At 42.1% G+C, this 23,682-nt stretch overlaps 1 protein-coding gene and 1 long non-coding RNA gene across 4 annotated transcripts in view; both read right to left on the reverse strand.

Moving 5' to 3' along the window:
- KCNH1 (potassium voltage-gated channel subfamily H member 1) overlaps nucleotides 1-10,544 on the reverse strand; it is a 194,631-nt gene extending 184,087 nt beyond the window's left edge. For 2 of the 3 annotated variants that reach the window (XR_012774827.1, XM_075496358.1), the window contains exon 1: nucleotides 10,317-10,531. Coding sequence is in view for 2 of the 3 variants with exons in the window: in XM_075496358.1 (XP_075352473.1) it covers nucleotides 10,317-10,389 (73 nt within the window). In the remaining variant the exon portion in view is untranslated. Of the gene's footprint in view, nucleotides 1-10,316 lie in introns of all 3 variants that reach the window. The other variant, XM_075496359.1, reaches the window with a different exon arrangement.
- Nucleotides 10,545-16,557: 6,013 nt separating this feature from the next.
- Nucleotides 16,558-21,918, reverse strand: LOC142407175 (uncharacterized). Its single transcript, XR_012774828.1, has 3 exons — nucleotides 20,034-21,918; nucleotides 19,324-19,364; nucleotides 16,558-16,760 (listed from the first exon to the last, which is right to left on the reverse strand). It is a non-coding gene; the product is annotated as an uncharacterized LOC142407175 (long non-coding RNA).
- Nucleotides 21,919-23,682: the final 1,764 nt, after the last annotated feature.

Raw genomic sequence — 23,682 nt, forward strand, 5'->3', positions numbered from 1 at the left:
CCATCCAAACTGCCAGGCCAGGTTGATCAGTTCCTTTGTTCCTGATTTTGTTGCAAAAGGAGAGACGATCTGCATTGGTGGTTTCCAAACTTCCTGTACCCACTTTTTGTTTTTTTTAACTTGCTGGGGCCTAACAGCCCACAGAGTGGGAGCCCCAGCATCTGCAAAGAAAGGGTCTTGGAGACAAATAGGAATTTCTTTCCAGTTACTCACTCCTCTTCCCAGATCTCTTTAAAGACAAAACAATGACACAACGGTGGTTCTGTGCCTATGTGGAGAACACGCCTGCATTTCTTCAGAAGGAGTGTCTCCGAAAACAGCGTTTTGCCTGTGCAAACAGTGGCAAGACACAGCGTAAAATAAGGACTCCCACTTATAACTCCCCTGAATAGTTTATTCTGACAGATAACCCGGAGGTAGAAGGGCTGTTCTCATTGCTATCATTAACATTCAACCGCATTGACGTCCCTGACAATGTGCTGCTTGGAGACAGCTCATAATCTGTTTAACAATTGTTCCTAACATAAGAAAATATTAAATAACATCCACTGAGGCAAATACTGCCTCTCCATCTGCAGGGACACAGGGTCCCAGAGGCCAGGAAACAGCTGTGGCTTTGTTGCACAACAAGCACGAGGGATGATCTAGTGAACTCTTTGAGCATCACAGGGCAAAGCCTCTTGGGGACTCAAGTGGGTCAACAAGGCCAGGAAAGGAGTTGGTCAGAGGAAGACCATGAAGAAATCCACTGCTAAATTCTCTTCAAAGACAGGGGGTAAAACGTACACGTGATAGCTGCAGTACTGAAACTATTTAGTGACCTGAGGCACCTCTTTGAAAGGACTCAAAGGACTCCCTTACCAGGAAATCAATTTCTATCACAATGTCAATGGGGTTAGCGGTATTGCCTGGCCCAAGGAGAAGCTGTAAGCATCACTGGCCCTTCTTTATCAGCTCCAAGAAGAACTGAGCTAGGAACTGGAGAGGGCAGGCTCACATAAAAGAAGACCTGGGGTTCTGGCTTGTGCTGCATTTGGCACAGTCTGAGCAAGACCATTGGGAGGCATAGAAATATGCAGAAGCGCAGCACAGAGCACATCATGCTGCAGAAACACAAGTAAGAACTGTAGCATCTCAAAGGCAGCACAGTTACTTGCATGAGTAGGGCGGACTTCTGTGATGAGGGTCTGCAGCACTGGTTACTTTGTGAAGTGCCTCACTTCGTATTTTCTAGCTTGCATTTTCCACAAGTCAGTTCTGTTCACTGCAGTATATCCACATGTCAGCCTTTACACACTCAAATGTCAGACTCATTTTGGATTATCGCTTTAAACTAGATACAGCTGCTTTAAAGCAATGAGAAAAACATTTTAACTCCTTCCAAAATGTAAGAATGGATTTTGCTCAGTCACTGAAACCAGTACTTTTCTCCACTCACAAAATACACCATCACAGAAGAATCAGAAAATATCTTTCCGGATAACAGCAATCCTTTAACAACAGCGATAGCAAGTCTCTAGAACACCCAGCTTCACCGAAACTACTATATCTACTGAATCTTGTTGTTACATATAGTGCTTTGTTTAACCAAAACTGTCCATCAGCTCAAACCTCCAAAATGCCTGAGGACAAGCACCACCTCACAGATATGCATCTGGTCAGGAGTAGCTGACTGAGGAGAGGTCACCTCCTTGCAAGAGCAAGTTACTGGAATGCTTCCTCCCTACCATTCCCCTGCACCGCTGCACATTCGCACCCAGAGCACCCCAGCCTCTCCTGTAAGGTGAACGTTGCCAAGCTGAGCCCCAAACCTCTTTCCGGAGGCCAGCACACCAGTTCTGCCTTCCCTGTCCCTTCAGTGACCCATGGGCCCTCTTCCAGGACATGTCGGTCAGAGACCGGCAGCCAGACGTATTCCCACAACACGCCCAGACACGTTCCCACATTGCTGCCTGCACAGAGGAAGCACACAGAAGTGACCAAGAAGAAATCTCTGCTCAGTGAGTTGTAGCGCAGACCTTGGTAACAACAGAGGCTCGTGCCCACTGAGCTTTCGGATATCTATGCAGGTCTGTCAAAGCCCCCCACAAGTGTGCTCAGGTTGGCGCAGTGCACAAATGTAATTTAAATATATTAATATCTTTTCCCACAGTCATCACACAAATACAAAACTCAAAAGATTTTCTCCTAATTTATTCCCCTCTCAGTGAAAGGAGAATCAAGCTCACCATGATGGGAAGACCTGCTCCTCACCAAACTTGCTAATTCTCCCATCAGTCTCCAACAGAACAGAAATTACCCTCCTCATTCCAGACCACAGCCTTCATCATGTTGGGTGAGGACATAACTCTGGTTATTGAGACCAGAATGTCTTTTTTTATCATATCTCAAACTCCTCCCATGGATCTTCAGTGGAGCAAACCTAGACCTCTAGCATTACAAAGCACAAACCACTACTACAGCAGAACTAAAAGAACTGCTTAGTAAATAGGTTTCTTGCCCTCCCTGTGGTCACTGGGGATACAGTCTCCTTAGCTACTGTTCCGTTAGCCGGGCATAAAGCAGCATAGGTGCTATGTCACAGCCAGCATAAGAAACGTGCAGTAGGCAAAAATCATGTGCAACTGTCATATGATTAAAGACTCTATCATAGAGCTTAAGTACAAGGGACAGATGAATTTCTAAACAATGCTGGTATTTACAAACTTGTGACTTTGCATCACAAGTAGCATCATTTGGATATGGGGAAAAAAAGAGATGGTTTCATTTTTGGTAAGGAACACAATGCATGGACGTAGAACGTTGTTTATAAGTAGACCTGTCAAAATTGCTCCAGTCGCACAGCTCATATCGTGCTTTTGCTTTAACAATTTGCAAAGGATAGGTATGTATGAATTTTTGCTCATGTTTAGTCTTAGCTTTGAAAAAAGTAAAACAGCAGCATTGGGCACACTGATTAGTTACATTGTTCAAATGTAACTTCTGAGATCAAAATATGGCCCTAAATCAGTACAAATCAGTCAAACTGGATTTCAAGTATCTATTCAATCCTTTCTTTGCATACATGGGATTCGAGGCTCACACTTCAGGGAGGAAAGACACAGGAACCAACCAAATTTTCATCTTAACAGAAGTGCTGTAACTATTCAAAGCAAGTACAGAGCTGCTCAAAGGACCGAAGACTATTCACAGGGAAGAATAAAAGTAATAGACAAAATTCTGCTCTTCCACCCACATTCTCCTGTAGAAGTCAATGGTGTTTCATGGATACACACATCCACTCACTATCTCCTTGTATTCATTCCTAGAGTGGGAGTGCATCAGTGTTTAAACATTCCATTGAACAACTTGATCTCTCTATAGAATAATGATATAGTGGCCTCAAAATCGTACATCCTTAATATCGAGACCAAATTATTTTAAGCTGTAGCCTCACTCTAATACAAAGCAGCATATTATAAAACCCTATAGATAGGTTCATTTGCACTTACAGGTTTTATAAAAGTTTCATATAACTATTTATTTTACAGAAACAAAAATGGATTTAAAAGCTCCTTGGCTGGTACAGCATGAACACAATCCACTACATGCAGGCATTTCATGTTTCATTCAAACATGACTTACACTGTCATGTGTACTCCAGAGCATAGTGCAAGTACAGGCTGAAAAGAATTATTAAAAAACATATTTCATCATACTTACCACAAATAACAAAAGAGACACTAACTAAAACAACAACTTCAAGTGACTCAGTTTGAATCATTACAGAAAATGAATGCTAATTTCAGCCAGCAGTATAGATAAAAACTACTGGTTCCATCTCAACATTTGTTATTTTGCACTGTTATAGCAAATATTTCACAGTAGGCCTCTACCATGAGAAAAGTTTAAATTGAAAAGAATACATCCTTCCAACACTAGCAGCTATAAAATCTTCATAATTATCTGTATTTTTTAAAAGTAAAACAAATTAGTGCAGAATAATGGACCAAGAATAGCTGAAATGGAAAGTGCACGGAAGCTGTCATATGTATTTTATGCATGGCATCATTCCTTCCCTATCCCTGAAGTACTGCCCATACAGAGAAATTTAAAAAAAAAAAAAGACATTTAGAAAAATGTGACCTTAGCATGAGATAATTTTCAGAAATTAGAAAGTTCATCAGTTGTAAAAGTCATACATTGCACCATTATTAATAAAGGACAAAAATACTGCTTAGCAGTGAGACTTCACCATTTAACTGGTCAGGGGGGTTTTTCCCCCCCATCCAATCTTAAAAGAAATCCAGAAAAAAGCATGTTTTAGTTGCATCAGTTACATGGGTCTTCCATCAGTTTAAAGAAGCCTATTGATTTACTGATTACAGCTACAGCCATCAAAAGCCTTAAAAGCATTTGACAAGACCTAATTCCCTGCTCACTTTTAGCTATATGAGTTACAAAAATGCATTAACAAATTCTCCAATGAATGGGTTTCACTAAGATTTGTTTTATGATCTTGTTCTAGGATTTAATGCAGAAATGGATTGATATGTTGAATTATCACAGTAGAACTTCTTGAGCTTTCAGAACATTAATTTTAAAACGCATTATCTATCATCTGTGTTGTACGGGTTTTTTTCTTACTATCTATAAAAGTCATTTTAAGGAAATCAGGTCGTACATTTCTAAATGCATAAAGATGCACACACAAAACTAGAAATTTCTGACCTAGTAAAAGCCCAGCAAAAACCATTTTATATTCAACTCAAGTGATACTGAAAAAAAAAAAGTCAATAGTGAATAGATATTTTGATGTACTGACCAACTGTATGAAAAACATAGATGAAAATAAAAGCGTCTCCACAGTTGTTAACTTAGAAAAGAAGGAAGATCAGGAAGAAACAAAACCCTTTCCTTTGTTTTATTCTCAGTTTGGGAACACATGCTTAACACGGAACCTACAAGTTGTCCCCTTGTGGTTTTTGAAGGTCTGCCACTTTCACGGCTAAATGTCTTGTTTTAATCAGTGCCAACAGACAGACCTACACTTGTGCACTTTACTCAGCCAAAAGTGATTTTACAGGAAATCTTGGGTAAACTGGCTCTTGCAGGATTAGATACAAAAGGGTACAGACTCAGGTTCAACCACTGGATGCCAGATTCGTAGAGGATAACATTCACTTTGCCTTGCACAGGGCAAGCCACAGTAATGGCAAGAGAAACAAAATCTTCAGCTAAAGGCACAATGGCAAGAGAAACAAAATCTTCAGCTAAATGCACTCTATACATATAGCACCATCTTATTACTGATCCATGCACTTTTTGCAAGGTGTTTTCCAGCAGTTTTCCATGCACTTTTTGCAAGGTGTGACTCTGGCAAAGAGCCTTCCATACAAGTGAAGAGAAGCATTCTCCAGGCCAGACCTCTCTATTCCATTACGTCGGGGTTTTTATGCTGAAATTAACCCACTGAAGTCCAGAAGGTGGATGAGACTTCAAACTGGCAGTATGGAGCAGAAAACCTCCTGCCTATCTGCTACAGCCTTTCAAGTCAGCCAATTTGGGAGCTTTAAGAACTAGGATAGCTTAACCCAGACATTGCACCTAATAAGGAATACCTCAATATTGCTCTTCCCTGTGCACAGTTAACTTTGTCCTTTTCAGTACTTTCACGTCTAAAACAGTCATGAAAATGCATTTCCCCATTCAACAGAAGCCCACTAGATCACGCTAGGATGTAATTTACCTACAGCACAAGGCTTCTGAGCTGGTCCTCTGCAAATAATTAATTTCACCCAGTGTTGCCTGAAGATTCATTGAAAATTATGGAAATTTATGAACTGTCAGGAAACCAAACATATTCTATCAAAAGGAAACAGAAAAGTATACTCCACTCCTAAAACGTGCTTGCTAATTTCAACAAAAGCAGTGCTGTTGTCAGTATGAAAATACCTTTTTGATGACTGATGCTATTTACCAAAAGTGTTGCAGTAGTATGAGTTACCCCAGTGATGCCCAGGACCTGACTACCCTTGGCACACCACATACGGAGAAGTGATGCAGAGCTTGTCACGTCCATACATGTGTTCCCTACCAACATAGCAGCTCGGCCGTCTGAAAGAGATTAGACCCACAGCACTTAAGATAGTAAACCCTTCCTTTGGGGAAGCATGCCTATACTGCTTCTGGACCCAAATCGCTTTAGCTGCTGCCAGGTCTGCGTCTCCATAGCACGCTGCTCACTGCTTTAAGTTTTGAAGGGAAGGCAGGCAGGCCCAGGTTGCAGCAGACACAGCACTGTCAGGTTAAGGATCCTTTGCAAACATTTCATTTAAATGAACGTTTTATTCAAGTGCAAAAGTATGAAAATAAAACTCAATTTAGTTCTTCATTCTCTGTTAGTTTCCTTTGCATTTCTCTGGCTGAACACAAAAACAGGTTTTTCAGTTTCAGAGATGTTTATTATAAAGTTAATTTCTCTCTTAGGTCTCAGGCAAGGTACAAGGTTCGCATGCCCAGGTTGCAGAATGTTTATTGTACTGGGACTTTATAGTCTCCAATGGAAGTAATGCCATAAATCATGGAAATGTCTGTTATTCTCAGGATGTGTGTCTGAAGGTGCGTTTTATTTCCCTCTACAGGGAACTTGCTGCATTCTCCATCAAAGGGTGCAGGTTTGCTTCCATACCTGATGTCTCCTTAGGGTGTTCCCAGGGGATTTAGTGAAAGCAAGACTAAGTTTATACAAGCCTTATGCCCTCTAACCTCCCGTTCTTCCAACCTCCTCGTTTTGTCAATAAATCAGAAAAGCATCTGTGACTTCCACTGAAATTCCAAAGCCATGTAAACACAGGGCTTGCTTTTGCCATCCTTAGACACACACAATTATCATGTACCTCAGTGAGAATTTTGACTGAGGAAGGACTGCAGAATCTATCTGGCATTTACGTAAACTGAAAAGTATTTTTGCCTCCAGTTATTGATAAAGCATTGGAATATCACAAAGAATCAGTATTCTCTATAACATACTGCGCCATTGGAATTGAGTGCCTTGGCCATGAACCAAGATTATAACCGTTATTGTTATACTACTTGTATACTGTGGGTGTATTACATTACCTGAGAAAAACATTAATATCACATTAGCAGTAACCATCAGGGGCTAGTGATTCTTTACATACTGCACTGTTTTACAGCACGGGCTCATTTTCTGTCCCATTGGGTATTCTGGTCTTTTAATATTTCAACGCTTCAAACAAATTTTTGTCAACCAAGCACTGCACGCACCATTTATTTTTGCAGCTCTACATGGCTAGTATAGAAACACAGCTTTTAAACATTAAATACAAAACAAGCAGGATTATGGTGTCCCTCATTTCAAAGAGGAAAGAACCTTAAGTTCACACTTCATCCAAAGGTCTTCTTGTGAGAAGAAATCACAGAGGACCAGATGAGGTCCACAGGTCTAGGCAGCTGACACTTTATATATTCTTTCCTATGCATGCTATCATAAGACCATCCCAGGATGGGCTGAGAAATTCTCAATTCCTTCTTTACTCCAATGTGCGGAGAGGAAATACTGTGCAGCGTCTAACCCTAGGATAGCTCTTTTGGCTGGCATTTAGTGCATGAGAACCTGTCTCAGTTGATTTGCAACCTAAGAAGAAGCTCTCATCCCTGATAACTCGAAAGGAGATGATTCAGACCAACGGAGTTTGAGGTGAGTCTTGCTGCAGATGGTGTGATATAAACACGACCAAAATACTAACCCTAACAGAAAAACTCTGAACTTGCATGACTGCGTACACTGCTTTAGCTTTTGAACACACCTTTAGCCATTGAACGTGCATCAGCTTACCAGTCCCGCATCTAATATGAAAGGCTGTCCAAAGAATTCCTTGTTAAACTACTGGTAAAAAATGGTATCATTAGTGCTGTCCTTAGAGCAATGCTTCCAAAAGAGGTTGCATGCCAATTACTTTGTTATTACCATACAGCCTCTTTCACCGAGTTAACACCCCCTGCCCCAAAATATAACACATAGCAAGAATGTGTTTTCTTCAGTTCACCTGTGACTGAGGATGCATGTCATATACAAGTACCTTTAAGTGAAGCACTTATTCAGTATCTATTTCTGTTCTATGACCAAATTCCTCTCCCTTCAAAGGGAATCCTCCCCAAATTAGGAACATTCCTATATCTGTATCAACTCAATATCTGTTGGCACTACTTAACTTGCTTGCATGTGCCAGCAAATACAGTTTGACAACAAGCCCAAGGTTTATTTGGCAAATCCCAAATGGCCTAGATAGTTTCATTGTGGGTCACATTACTACCCAATCGAATGAAACCAAGAAGGGGGAGCCAAACCTCAAGCTTTATGGGCCCATTTAAGCACTCATCCTGTGGGCATCCCAAATCATCTCAAAGGCCAAGTAGGCAGGCCAAGACGAGACAGGCAACAAGGAACCGGCAGGTTCCCGTCCTGCCCCCACGCTGGCCAGCTCAGCCCTGCCTGACGAGGAGAGAAAGGAGACTATCCTTGTCTCCTGAACGAGACAGAGGTTAAAGAGGCTGATGGTCCCACGTTAGAACTGATTCATACAGCATTCATATGTGACAGCATCACATTTACAGCAAAGCTGGACTGGGTCCAGCAAAAACTAAAAGGCACATTACAGAAGAAATGGGCTTCTAAACCTGAGTCACTTCCCTAAGCTTCTCCTAATATGTCTGAACTGTGCATCACTTCCTACCAGGCTTAATCTAAAAACTTTTATTGATTACAGCCCTCAGGACTTGCTGAGCATTTGGAAATGGAGTGCTGTCATTTCACCTGTGCTGTCTGGCACCACGCTTTGTTATGACACCTTCTTAATAGTGGGGGGAAAGAGGAAGAAACACAGCATAGCTTCTGCTGCATAATTCTTCCCATCTCCAAACCTCAACTGATTTATTGCACCAAGGTTTTGGCACTGAAAGTCAAAAGAGAAAATTGGTTTTTAATGAAGAAAATAATCTACAAACTCAAGACAGTTTTGAGAAAAGCCATAGATAACTGATGTTGGAAGATCAGAGAAGCAGCCTGAACGTGATGAAATGTAACATTTCGTCTTTTAAAAAAAGAGGGCAAGATTCACTGTAAGAATGGTGAGTATTTTTTCAGGAATGCAGCTTCCAACCCCTTCCCTTCTACAGGAAAGTTGCAGAGAGAAACAACCTATAACAAGAGCCTCCCAGTTTTATGTGAAAATATGGTCTTATCAAAGGCTATTTCTCCAATAATAGCATCTAATTGAAAAAAAAAAATTGAAAATCATTCTTTGGATAATTTGAGCTTATCTGCTTATCAAGAGGATTAATTGTCTTTGCCTTATCAGAACACACTGACTATATTTTTAGTTAATTAACTCATCTTGTCTTGTCTTCAAGAGGAGCTTGATCCTGCATATTCTCAATCATACTCCAAGTTCTTAATCCCTTAAGTAACCCCATCGAAGTCAATGGAAGCATTAAAAATGGCAGAACTTAGGCTCAGAGCTTTAAAACAATGCCCATGCCTAGGTTTAAACAAATACATAAACGTCTGCATGGTCGCAGGCTTACTGAGGGAGCAGCTTTTGGTAAGTGCCTAAGTGAAAGAATCTGGATAACATTAATGCATATTTGCATGCAATTGTGAAATTCGAGGCATTTTCCACTCCACAGTTTTCCAAGAGAAAGACCTGGTTACAGTGCACGAGGAAGAAAAATTATCTACCCTCAGCCCTCAAAATGGCAAACTCTCTCCGCACTTATGACAAATCTTCCCCTTCAACTCAGACAGGCAGCCCGCCCCGATCCCCCAGCACCGGGCTTTCCCTTCCCAGAGACCATCTTGGATCCCCGCACCGCCTCCCCGCCCGAAGCCGCCGTGCCCCCGCAGCCGCAGCCCCCGCCGAGCGCCGGACCCCGCCGCTGGCCCGACCGCCCGCGCCCCCCGCGCCGGGTCAGGCCCGGCGCTGCCCGCTCGGGCGCGGATCTCGCCCCGCACCGGGCACAGCCCGGCCGCAGCTCTCCCCGGGCGCCCCGCCGTGCCGGCGCACCTGCAGCCAGAGCCGCGCCGGGAGGCGGCCGCCCCCGCTGCCCGGCCCGGGGGCTCTCCGCAGGACTTGGGCGGCGCAGCCGGCCGGCGGCACCGGCTTCGGCCCCGGCACCTGGATGCGCCGCTTCGGCGGAACCGCCCGGGAGCGGCCGGGGCTCAACCCCCCTCCGCCCGGGGCTGCCCCCGCCGAGGAAGCGGCAGGCGGCTTCGCCCCGGTGAGAGCTCGCCCTCAGCCCCGGGGCCCCCTTACCGTTAGACCGTCGCACGATGTTCTCCAGGAACGTGTTCTGAGGCGCCACCAGCCCTCGCCTTCCCCCGGCCATAGTCGCTCTGCGGGAGCGCGGCGCGGAGGCTTCGCTCAGGGTCGCGCCGACCCGCGCTCTGCCGCGCCGCTCCCCGCCCGCCCCGCGCGCCTCATGCCTCCGCCGGGACCGGCACGGCTGTGCGGCATCAGCCCTCCCGCCGCCTCCCGCGCACCGCAGCCCCGCGGCCGCCGCCGCGCCGCCGCCGGACCTCCCCGCGGCGCCCCCTGCCGGCCGCCGCCGCGCCGCGCCGCCGCGCCGCAAGGCCGGTGCTGCAGCGCCATCGTCTGGGGGCGGCGCGGCGCGGCGCTGGCTGGGGGGCGGCCGGCAGAGCGGCCCGGGCGCGCGCCCGCCCGCCCCGGGAGCTCAGAGCCGCCCCCGGCACCGCTCGCGGCGGCAGCTCGGGGGGCGCGCGCGGGGCGGGCGCGCGAGGGGCCAGCTCCCCAACGGGCGCGGCGCGGGGGGACGTGGCGTCCCTGAGAGGGCTCTGCCCGTCAGGGGCCGGCGGCGCTTCACGGCGCCCTCCTCACCCGCCCTGGGGCGGCTGCGGCGGGGCTCGGCCCCTCACCGCTGCGCCCCGGGGGCCGAGAAGCTCCAAGCGCTTTAAAGCCACTCACAAACTCATGGCGGCAGCTCTCCGGGGCGGCGGGAGGTACCCCTGTCTCCCGCCCTGGCTGCGACGCCGCCGCGAAACACCGGAGGCTTCGCGCTCAGCCCCCCGGCTGGCCGCTGGCGCTGGCCGGTAGCACGCCGGCTCGCGTTTCACGCTTTCCTACGATGCTTTCTTTCAGAAGGCTTCTTAGCGTTACGTGGCCAAACTGATTAACAGCTCAGTGGAAGCAGCGAGATACACTATTTAAATACAACCTTTGACAGGTCTTAAACGCCTTGAAATATTTAATTTACAACAGGTTTTCATTCGGGGATTAAACGACTGTTCTTTCCCCGTTACCAATCTATCCGTAAATGGAAAATACTCAGGTCTTTTTCATTTAAAAGGCAGATTTTCTTGCTGGCATTGGCATTTACTTGCTGTAACACCTCGTTAGGTGCAGCACCTTCGGGCTCCGCACCTCTGGGCTTATTCAAGACCCGAGTGTGTTTCCGCACGATCCCGTCTGGGGAAAAGCCATTTCTCACGACAGGAGCAAACGCAGCGTGGCAAAGACAGCGGTCCGTGTCACTCGGGCTTTTTAAGCATCAGCACGGCTCCCACAGAATTTTGGCACTGCCCAGCTAGCTCTCTCCCAGGTAACGCTCGGGCCAGGGCCGCAGCACAGCCAGGAACCACAGCCCGCTCCAGCACAGCCACGTGCAGAGTCTGATCCAGCTGCACAGCGTGGCCCATGGTTGTGACCGAATGCTGGCTGTACACACGCACTGCCGCAAAAGCCTGATCTGCCTGCCGCCGACCTGCCTCCCACAGCATTTTTAAGTGAAAGGACACACACTACATACTGTGGAGAGTTCAGGGGTGGAGGCAGGTGACAACTTCTTTGCAGCAGGAGCTACAGATCAAGTCCCAGAGCGTCCTAGTGTCGGCAGCCCCTCACACAGCCGGAGACCTGGGTGACTCCTAAAACCCCAGAATGGCCCAGCCCTGCTGCCAGGCATATGAAGTAGCTGTGTGATGGAAGTTGCTTTTAAACTGGTCATGAACTGTATGTATACTGGCCATCCCTGGCCTTGCTGCCAAAGAGAGACAGGTTAGGAGAGAAAAATCAAGCACCTGAAGTTGCAAAAAGGCAACTAATTCTCCGTGAAATGTTGTTGGATTTTGAAAAATCCCATAGAAGCATTTATTTGCATCTTTACACATCTAAGTCTATCCCCAACAACTGTACATACAAAGACCCCAGGTTATTTAGTTCCTGCCAGCTTCAGCAGCACAGGCCATACCTGAAGAGATCTTAAACTCTCTGGCAATTTCCCCAGAAAAATTGTAACTGTAACCTTTGACACTGAATTTACACAACTGCTAACAACCGAGAGTGAGGTTTTGAAAAACTGGGAAGAACTGTTTCATTTTTCCTCTAAGCCACTGTGCCAGAGGGCTAGATAAGTGCATGCTATCTTAGCTTCTGCCGGGATCTGCAGGAATATCTATGACTTGGAGACATCTGGCAGCTGGCATGCATTACAGAAACTTTGAGGCCTTTAAAGAAAAGAAGATTTTAAACTGAATCAGCAAGTACACAGAAGTGGGAGCAAGGGGACACAGAGCAAGAAAGAAGAGCCGTATTTTTTCTGGAACTCCATGAAGGGTGGGCTGGCTACAGTTTGTGTTGCATTGTGTGGTCCAGTCTCTCATTATCTCGCTCTGATTATCTAATTTTTCAGAGCATCATACTTAATGCTACAAGTCCCATGTCAAAGGTGCCATTTTAGCTAGGTTGGGGTTTACATCTGCCTTGTGACATTGCAAATGAATAAAACGTTACAGCAAATGGAAGATTTCTCCTTTATCTTCTACATCCTTTAGCCTTTCTCCCCACTGCAAAATAAGATTCCTGCTGGTGATATGAATTTTTCACCACTAGTGCAGAGGGACACTGTGTTAATGTTTCACTGTCATTATTTTGAATTCTATACTAATTTTCTTGCCATTACTGGTAAATTTTGCAAATGATACGAAGCTGGAAGCAAAGCCCTACTTGAAGCAGCACACGTACACTGTCTGACTTCATTATTAGATGGTTAGCTCTCTCCAGCTGTCATGTGTTTTAAAAGTTGAAAACTGGAATTGCTTAATTTGCTTGCTTGCTAAAGCCTATTGGACAGAACTTAATACCTAGCACTTCCACTTAAGGCTAATATAAAAGGTCATAGTTTGCTATAGAGGACATTCAGCTGTATTTTATTATGCTGCTCTTTCAGCCTGTTGTTTTTTTCCTGAAAAAGGCCCTAGGTCAGGACTTGTAGTACCCCAGTAAGTGACTGTCCCTTGGCTGCAGAGCCTTAAAGCTACTGTTCCACAGTCAGTGTGAGCAGCTGCTGCTGCAAAAAGGAAAGATTTGCCTTCATCTAAGCTTGAATTGAAAACCAGCCTGAAAAGAAACCCAGCACTGGTGGTGAATGAGGAAAGGCAGCTGAGACACCTCCCTTTTTGGCAGCAGCCTGTATTTATGCCAACCCATTTACTAATATGACCGTAACTTCCAGTGTTGATACACACAAACACGTTGAAAACTCTATCATCAATAAAAACATTAGTTCCAGGCACTAATTTGTGGGAATGTCACTAAACTCCATGGTATCTATGAAATAAAAACATTGGACCAGGACAGAGCTCCTTTCTTTCATCTCGTTGCAAGGTTCACTCCTGAGAGATACTACTGTAACTTCCTTTAAAAACTTCCCAGTAGTCAGCCATACAGTGTCTCTAGGTAATCTGTACCAACATCTAACAAATCTTGTAAGAAACCTTTTCCTAAAATACTGCCAAGTCATCTGGTCTTTAAAGCCAGTAAAAACTCCTTCTCATGCGGACACAGAAATCACCAACGCTTTTGCAAGATTTCAAATGCATGAAGAGTTGCTATAATGCTCCTCTGCTCTTGCAGCCTTTCAGTCTGAACAAACCCAGTTCTTCCAAAGTTGCACAAGACTTTTGCTGTTAGACTCTGTCAGTTCTTTGGGACTTGTCATTTCACTTTCGCAGCATCAAATCAGTAAAGAAACACAGCGGTTAGGGAAGTCTCATACGCTCAAAATTTAATTAATTTATATTGAAAGGCATGGGTTTTATTCAAGGCCTTTTTGATTTCTACCCTGTTTTGCAGACTACCTTTTGTTCCTTGTAACATAAGTTCTTTGTAAAAAATAAACTGTCAAAAACCAGAATTATAACAATGCAAAGTTATAACAAACTACCACCAACCGTGAAAATAAAAAGAACATTTGATCTTAAATATTCAGTCTTTAAATTGAGTTCCATTTGTATACTGCCATATGGCTTTTGCTAAACTGTCAAAATAAAATACATTAATTGATAGGATAACAAATTACAGAAGGTAACACACAAGTTACTCTGCCATAAAGACACTAAACAAAAAAAGGAAATTCTGAACTCAAACTAAGATGGAAATACAATGATAATTTTATTTTTATTTTTTTAAATTAAAATCAATAAAGCAGTCATTAGTCTACAAATTCTTACCCCTAAAAGTTTGCAGGCTAAGGCCCCCATCTAAGTACACATATACATGAATACTTCGTTGCTTGTGGTTAACGTTTTTTGTTATCTTAGGGGAAAAAGCAACGAGAAACAAAAGTCAGACCTTAAAACTAAGGCGAGTCCATAGTTCAACAAGTACACGCATGTCTATCAGAAGGAAAGAATGTGGGAAAACATCTGTGCATCTTACTGAAACTGTTCAATTTATTTCTACAACTCATTTTAACCAAAATGCTCCAGACATTGGCAAAGTTCAGCCTGAGGTTCCTAAAGGTCCAATTATTTCTGCAGTCTAAAATTAAATGAAACATTTAACTCAAAGAAATATCCAGTTGCACAGCAGACTGTAGACCTAAGAATTTAAGAATGTTAGTATTCCCAAATAGCCATAACAAATTTGTCAAAAAATAAATATGGACACTTTTCCAGTTTTGGAATTACTGAATTTCCTCCAGACTTTTTATGGGTAACAAATATGGGAAAAAACCTAAAAATCCTATGTTCTGAATAGAAAAAAAAATCTCAAAATAAAACTGATGAAGGAGTACACAGCCAGTCTTTTATTTATACATCTAACATTTGGAGTGTGGGCTAACAGGGAAGAACTGTTCCTTCTTAGAACAGCTCAAAAGGGCATAGAAAAATTTTCCTCACTTGGACAGCATGTCCATCTCCATTTATTTCAACAGGAGGTGGCATGCTGTCCTTTCAGATTTAGGAAAAGAAACAAAACAAAACAAAAAACACAACTCCACACAAAAAAAATCCCCACGCATTCAGATTAGGACATCAGCTACTATCACCATTATCACCATTCTTCTCACTGCGGGTGTCTCTCCCAACCCTCTTGGCTCAACCCTGTCCAGCCCTGCCCATGGTCTCTCCCAGTCTCAGAGCAGTGACCCACTGAAGTGTCACTACCCAGAGTAGGAAAAGAAATTAACCACAGTTTCCTTGGTTCCAGGTCTGGTAGGTTTTTTGTTAACATTTTTATTGCGTTCTTCAGTTGGCTTTGTTTTTCCTGTGTCTGGGTCAATATAAAACAAGACACAATGAAGCAACTCTGGTGCAGTGCAACTTGCTTGAATTCTAACAGAATGCAGGAGCCCCCACTAAGTAACTGTAATAAATATTTTTATTTGCATGCCCTATCCACAATAAGCCTAGCAACCCATAGTTCTGGATGGTAGGGTTTTTTTAAGTAACAAGGAGCACTGCAGGCTCTATTACTGTGTTAAGTTAGTGACTGCACTTTATCTCTCAACTGTGGTCCAGTAGTCTCCTTTAACAATATAAAAAAAGCTACTTTTAATCCTACATTTTCAAAATATGCTGTACAAAGAATAGAAACAAAACCTAGCTATTTTAGGCCCAGAATCAGAAAAATAACTCCTAGTTAGGAATATGCTTGTGCTAGCTAGCAGGTCTTCCATCTTTTTTTTTTTTTTTTCCTACTTTGGCCCCAAAACATCCCTTTTTAGCCACTGCCCTCGATCTAAACCACATGCTTAGTCTTCTCAACAAACCTTGGGTTCTACAAACAGCAGTTTCCAACAATGTAATAATACAAAGAATTCCTAAATATGGAGTCAGACTCCCCAAATTATATGTAGCTTAAACTCTGTAGTTTAATTTAAAAAGCAAAACAATCTTAAAAATCTCATTGCTTGTTCTCTGGAAAGAAGCATCCTACCTGTGAGGCTGACAGTGGTAAAGACACTGCTAGTGCCTCTTTTACAGTAGCCTTTCCAAGAAACACACCTCGAAAAGCACTCAGTATAAAACTATACTCAACACAGTGAATAAGTGTCTTGCACAGGGCTTGTATTTCATAGCTTTTGCCTTACATGTGCTCAGAATTCCTCTTTTGGAGTTATATATTTTATAAAGTTCATCTCTTACCTCACAACTTTACTGACCATTATCTGGTGCTTGTACAATTTCAATTTTAGAATGTTTGTCAACAGACAGAAACCAACCCCCCCTCCAAAAAAACCCCTACAACAGGGAAGGGGGGGGCAAAACAAACTCTTCTCACTTCATTTCAAAGTTTTACCAAGCCTAACATTTCATCATGTATTTCCCACTTACTGATCTTCCTGTTAACAGGCTGGATTACTCGCAGTATTTGCTTTGTATGTAGACAGAACTTTGTTGCATTCTTTGACAGTGGGAGGGATATGCAGAAGTAGCCAAACAACTCAGCATCACAGATCTGGAAAGAAAGAAAGAAAGAAAGAAAAAAACCAACCCACATTGTAACTAGCTTAGTACTGCCACGTTTTAAAATTTAAAATTTAAATACAGTGATTACCAATTTTCTCATTCTAACTAATGTCTTATCATTATCTTCTGCAGTTGCACTGAGAAAAAGTCCTCATTTTCTAAGTTTGATCATATCTTAATAGTATTTTTTCCAGGACCTTTATTGGCACTGGACTCCTATCTAGTCCTAGTGACTAATATCACATGACCCTAAAGTCTGATGGGCTATTGATTTTTGTAAACACATGGATACCTGCTGTGGGGTTTTTTTATGCCTTTTCTAATTTTCGTTAATTTTTTACAATATATTCAGCTCAGGCACTGCCAGGTACAATGTTCATAAGGAGCTTACATTTTACAGATGTTCAGTCATGAATACAGATGCTCTATGAAATTCAAAGTGTTTAAACAAATAGAGTAGGATTCCTTTTTGTGCTTCCACTGATTATTGTGCAGCAAAGACTGCTACCAGTTAATTGATGCAAAAGCTTCTGTGTAAAGTCACACAGTACAGTGAAATATCAGGACATTCTTGAAAAAAGATGCACTGTAATATCCAATCCTATCTCCAGCTACCTAACCATAATACAGTATGTGGCACAAAGGAAGGTGAATTTAGGGAACAGGTGGTTGGGCTGGGACACACACTTGTTAGAAGTGAAAATTTATACATGAAACATCAGCAGAAGCATCATCTATCAAAGATGCCTTTGGCAGTTCTGCAGTATCTGTAGGGAGTGGATCTCGGGCAGTGGGCTCAGTGTGCAACCCTGAAACCTGGATCATCTCTTGGTTTTTCAGAACACTAGATGTCTTACACAAATGGACCTCCTAACAGGCTCCCAGACTATAACATATGTCAAGTTTTAATCAAGTAGACCCTTAAACCGAGGATAAAAGCCACCTTCATTAAAAGGCATGTAATTTAGATGAAAGATAGTGAACTATATTATGAGCAAGTAAAAACCTCACCTCCAGCATAAGAGTATTTAATACATTGGTTGAGAGTGAATTTGAAGTGGGTATTTTTCTAAAAACTATTGTGGAAACCAATGATAGCAAGGTCCTAGTGATACCCAGCATTTTCACCCTAAAGTTATATATGCATGAGTTTTTGGTTTTCCTCTTGGTTTAACAAACACTCTGGCAGAAATACTGTGAACTGCTGAATCTTTCCAAGGAGAATTTTGCTAGTGTAGACTGACGCTTTATGTATTCATCCATACCCTCAAATGCAAGATTGTGGATTTCAGTTTTATATTCATGTAGTTTTATCTGCCTCAGACAGGAGAAGAGAGAACCATCATTCCTGAAAGCATTATATAATACAAGCTGAAGAGAGACACAGCCATATTGATTTGGTTTTTGTTGGGTTTTGGTTTTTTTATTAACAGAATACACTTAAGAGAACCATTTGTACTCCTAGAAAAATCCAGTGAAATGGTATTATAATAACAATTTCCATGTGGGAAAATAAATCTTACACCTTTCAGAAAAATTAATTAACAATTATATTTTTATTGCTTGCAACTCCATCTTGTAGATATCCTCAACATGGAACCTCTCGCTGATCTTTCCTAAACTCCACTGAACTGTGGATCATTACATCAGCCAAACAATAGTTACACTAGGAAAAGAAAAGATATTTGAATAGCAATAATGTTTTGGTATCTACACAGTCCAGCTACACTGACCTCCAAAATCCAGCGTAGCTCCATAACACAGGGATTTCTAAGAAACATATATACTTTTCTATAGAAACCATGAGATGGAAAACAAAACCACAAACTCTTGTAATACCTCAGGAACCTTCTTTTGGTCATACACAGCCGGTATTATTTTCTACTTTACACTACCTGCCTTTACACTACCCCGCCCTTAAACCACAAGAAGCCAGGTAGGATAAGCTATGGAGAACAAAATTTAGCAGGAGGTGCCAGTGTGCTGTAGCATAAAATGTTATTACAGTCCAAGGCCCAAGACATACAGCAAAACAAGCTGCCACTACTGGTTACCACACCACTCTTTACACCTCTTTTCACATGCAAAGATACAGCATCTCCTTAAATGAGGTTCTTAACACTACTACCTTTGGTTCTTTCAAATGCCTCAAGATTACTCCTACAATGACACTGTGTCTTAAATAGATGGGCAGTACAGGGTTACAGTAATTTTACCTGGTTTGTTCACATTAACATATTACTGATGTTTGCCTTATTCTCCCTTGTTTTTCCTGATGTTGGTTACACACACTGACTGGATCCTCATTAAACAGTAAGCTATTTGGGGCAAGGTTCTCTCTTTTTCAGGATTAGGCACACAACATAGTAACGTACCAAAGCATAATTTTTTTATTCTGGTATATGTTAAAGAACATTTCTCTCAAGGAAGTGAGTGTTGGTATTATTAACTGCAACAAAATCTTGCACAGTATGTTCCTTCATAATGTTACATCACAGAAGAAAAAGGAGGAGAAAAAAAAATAGGAGGAAGCATAAACATCATTAACTCACAGCAAATGGTCACCTCTTCAGGTACAACAGCAATGGACAACCTGACAAGAAAGAATAAAGCATAAGTTTAGCAAACATTTCATGAAGCGCATAAAATCAAAGCACTTGTTTTGCTTTGCATTTAAAAAACAAACAAACAAACAAAACCACAAAAAACCCAGATGCCATGCAGGAGAAGTAAAATTCCATTTCTTATGGAAGTTCAACAGCTTTAAGTATCAATTAGGTGAGATCTGCTTTCCACTGAACAGTCCTACGAAAAGTAGTTTAGGTAACTGTATGCAAAAGTAAAACTGGACAAAGTAAAAGCACACTAGCTTGCCAAAACAATTACAATGCCTTTTTTTTTTTTCCCTGTGGGAAACAACTGGCCCTAAACCCAAATTATTTGTAAAGAGATGCTGCCACTTCAGCCATATACACGAGCTATTCATACACAGACTGAGATTCTTCACTGACAATACTGAATGCCAATGTTCTGATTCAAAGACATACTGCCAGCTGTTACCAAAATTTACTTTGAAGAGGATATGGAAAAACATAAGTAGTTAAATGATGTCTGTAAACTGATTTTCTGAAATTACCTATTGTCCCAAGTTGCCTATGTAACATAAGGTTAAGCCAGCTAAACTCAGGCTTTTCCCACAGGGCGTCACGATAATCAACTGGACACAGAACCCACTTTACTTTCTGTAAACAGTACAGCTTACCAGATATTAAGGTTAAATGTAGAGAAATGAAACAACGAGACTGAAAGGGCTGATCAGGAACATCTGTCCCTCCTGTCAAGAAAAAGAGGATATTTGGAAAATTTTTCATTTTTCTTTTAAAAGAAAAAAAAAAAAAGTCATCATACAGTGTCAGTGGAACTCACTGCTATAGAAAGTCACTGAAACAAGAATCTACAAATACATAGAGGTGGAACAGATATTTTCTTAACACACCTAGAGGAATCAAAATTTTTTTTTTTTTCCAAAAGTTACCAAGCTTTACACTTCAGAGCTTCAACAAATCTTTAGAAGACCATTTTCTCTTGGCAAGAAGCCTGTTCTTGGAGATCATGGCATCTGCTGCAAAATGAGTTCCTCTGTAGACTTTGCTGTTCGTAACTGTCAGGATCAAAGTACTGAACAACATGGATGTTGGTACTAACCTATTATGCTAGTTCTTGGATAAGCCTTCCTACAGTGCAACAAACCATTTCAAAATACTATTTTTAAGAGTGCCAAGTCCTAACATTCCCAGCTTCATTCAACATATCAACCACCAACACCGTACAACACATTCTAAGTCTCAAATTTTGGCAAAGGTTTCAGAAGAGTATGATTTGATCAGCTGGTGGCAGGTGAAACAACAAGAGAGAAGTGTTTACAACTGCTGAAGTCCTTAGACTTCCCAAAGAAAATGCAACATGATTTTCTCCACTTCCCAATAATAAATTACTGACTGTCCTTATACACACAGTCTATCCTCTGTGATGCTAACTAAATTGCAAAAGAATACCATCCAGATTTGGAGAGCAGATAGCTCTTGAAGCCTCTAACGGGAAGGCAGCACTACAAAAATAAAGCAAACAAAGAAAAAATCTCAAATCTCAGTTAGGGGATATTAACAACAGCAAGTCAGTTAGTGAAGGTTTTATTGTTGCATTTCACTGACCAGTTATTCAACAAATTTTTACTGATTTCTGCCTTAATAAAACATTAATACTAGAATTCAGAAATACTAATAAGTGCCCAGCTTGAGACCGATGGCCTAATTTTCCAGACCTGTAGAAAACCCATGGTTTCCATCATCTTTCAGTGGTTCCACTAAAACATAGAGTTTTTGGAAAATTCAAGAATGTTTCATGGAACAGAGCAACCACCATCAGTCTGAAAGAACTAATAAATCTCACCTTGTCTGCTCTAAGCATCCCACTTACCACCCAGCAGGCTGAGTTGTGTTTAATATAAAAGAAACACAGTACTTGACAGATGACACCTATATATTTTCCAGCAGAGGAGTGAACAGACTCGAAGCACTGTAATTTATCTGAAATTACCTTGATTTCAGGCATGCTTTTCTTAATGTGTTTATGAAGACAAAGAGCATACTTTTCTTTATGAAACATTCATACCAAAGGAAATTATAAATCTTTACATTAAAGCACAAGTTTCCGGGCTGGATATTGCCAAAAGAGATCATGGTCATCCCATTTTCTCTGTTTCACCCAACACATTATACATTTGTAATTTTTCTGAAGAAGCAACACAAATTAATTTGACCTGTTTCTAAAAAGATCTAAGATGACACAGACCTTAAAGGGTATAAAGTGACATTCCCAAGCCAGCGAACTGTCAAAATGCTCTTTCCAAAAAAACAGAAAGCATAAAACTGTCACCATAAGATAAAAAGGCCAAGCATGTGATCTGCAATACTTTTCATGAGCTAGAAATTTCATAGCCAAGATGGACAAACATACACGAAAGACATTGAGTTGCTGGAGCGTGTCCAAAGAAGGGCAACGAAGCTGGTGAAGGGTCTAGGGCACAAGTCTTATGGAGGAGCGGCTGAGGGAACTGGGGTTGTTTAGTCTGGAGAAAAGGAGGCTCAGGGGAGACCTTATCGCTCTCTACAACTACCTGAAAGGAGGTTGTAGCGAGGTGGGGGTCGGTCTCTTCTCCCAAGTAACTAGCAATAGGACAAGAGGAAATGGCCTCAAGTTGTGCCAGGAGAGGTTTAGATTGGATATTGGGAAACATTTCTTCACCAAAAGGGTTGTCAAGCATTGGAACAGGCTGCCCAGGGAAGTGGTTGAATTGCCAGCCCTGGAAGTATTTAAAAGACGTGTAGATGTGGTGCTTAGGGACAGGGTTTAGTGGTGGACTTGGCAGTATTAGGTTTACAGTTGGACTCGATGATCTTAAAGGTCTTTTCCAACCTAAAAGATTCTATAGTAATACAGGCATGTGAAACCACCTAATTAATATTTTAAGAAATTATTTTGTTCTGAATAAACAGTCCTTGCTTTCCCATAGCTCACCACTCGACCATTAATACTACCATTATTCCTCACTGCAAGGTAATAATTAATGAATTGCAGACATCCACAGCCTAAGAGCCTGATTTTAAGCAATGAATTCCAAGAACTTGCTCTAACAGAGATGATTGCAAGAGGCCTCAAACCTGTGTGGAGCTACCTCAGAAGTCACATGGGTTTGAAGCTCAGTTAATTCATGGACAGTGAAAGCTCTTTCCCTTTGAGCTTCTATTTCTACTAAAGCCTTTCAGCAACTCTGTCAAAAGGCAGAAGCAACTGCTTCACCTTCCTTGTACGCAAACTCTCCATTCCTTAATTCCCTTCCTCTCTGTTGCAATCCACTTTGCACTCCAGCAATCCCTCCCCTCCTGCCCAAATACAACCTGTCCCCCCAAAACTGTGACTTTGAAGAAATGCATAACCTCCAAGAATGAAAAACTGGCAGGCTCATAAAAAGAATCTTTAGACTGGCCCGAGTCATACCTTGTGAATGCATTGGTTACATTGCTGTCCTCTATGGTTTATGCTTAGAAAGAAAAATTAAGAATAAGGCTATATATGGTAATACCAGTCTAAGCTAATTCCTTATACGTAGTGTCTACAACAAACACAGGACCAATCTCACAAACAACAGTCTACTTTAGCATACAACATCTAATCCAGGAGCACCCAGATACTGAATGTGACAGAGGAACCGGGGGGGGGGGTGGAATTTAAAAAAGGAAGACTTCCATACAAGAGAAGGCATATTCCAAGGCAAGCCAACTTTTGAGACTGCATGGGAAAAAAACTCACTACACGCATTTGCTAATATGTAAGTGCTTGACTTAGTGAACCTATGCTCTTTTAATGTAACCTCTGAAATGCAGTATTAACAGTAGCCAAGCAAGTAACAGAAACAAAAAGGTGCAAGCTCTTAAGACAATTCTCCTCCCAACCATACTGACAAGGAATCTTTCTTCCTCTCAGATGATTACCTTCACAACACTTGTAACAACTTTGCATTCCTGAAAGCTGTAATAGCTTATTAAAACTTCCAGTGGCTTTCTCAGTTAAGAAAAGAATTGACAGACATACACAGTCATAATGCTGTATGTATGCCCAAACCTCACATCCTTAGAAAATAAAGCTAAAGAGCCGCAAATACTCCATTTTAGGAGAACTAAAATAACAAAGCCCAATTTCCTGCAAGTTTTCTTATTGATTTTGCATCTAGAAAGTGCAAACATTGGTTGAGGATTTTCCTGTGTTTCTGGTATTTGTGAGTGCTTTCTCTTATGTGAATTCTTTTGTGTACATTAAAATGTGAGATCGCATTACAGCTTTTTTCCTCAGTT

The sequence above is a fragment of the Mycteria americana genome, chromosome 3 (assembly GCF_035582795.1).
Source record: "Mycteria americana isolate JAX WOST 10 ecotype Jacksonville Zoo and Gardens chromosome 3, USCA_MyAme_1.0, whole genome shotgun sequence".
Classification (NCBI taxonomy): Eukaryota; Metazoa; Chordata; class Aves; order Ciconiiformes; family Ciconiidae; genus Mycteria; species Mycteria americana.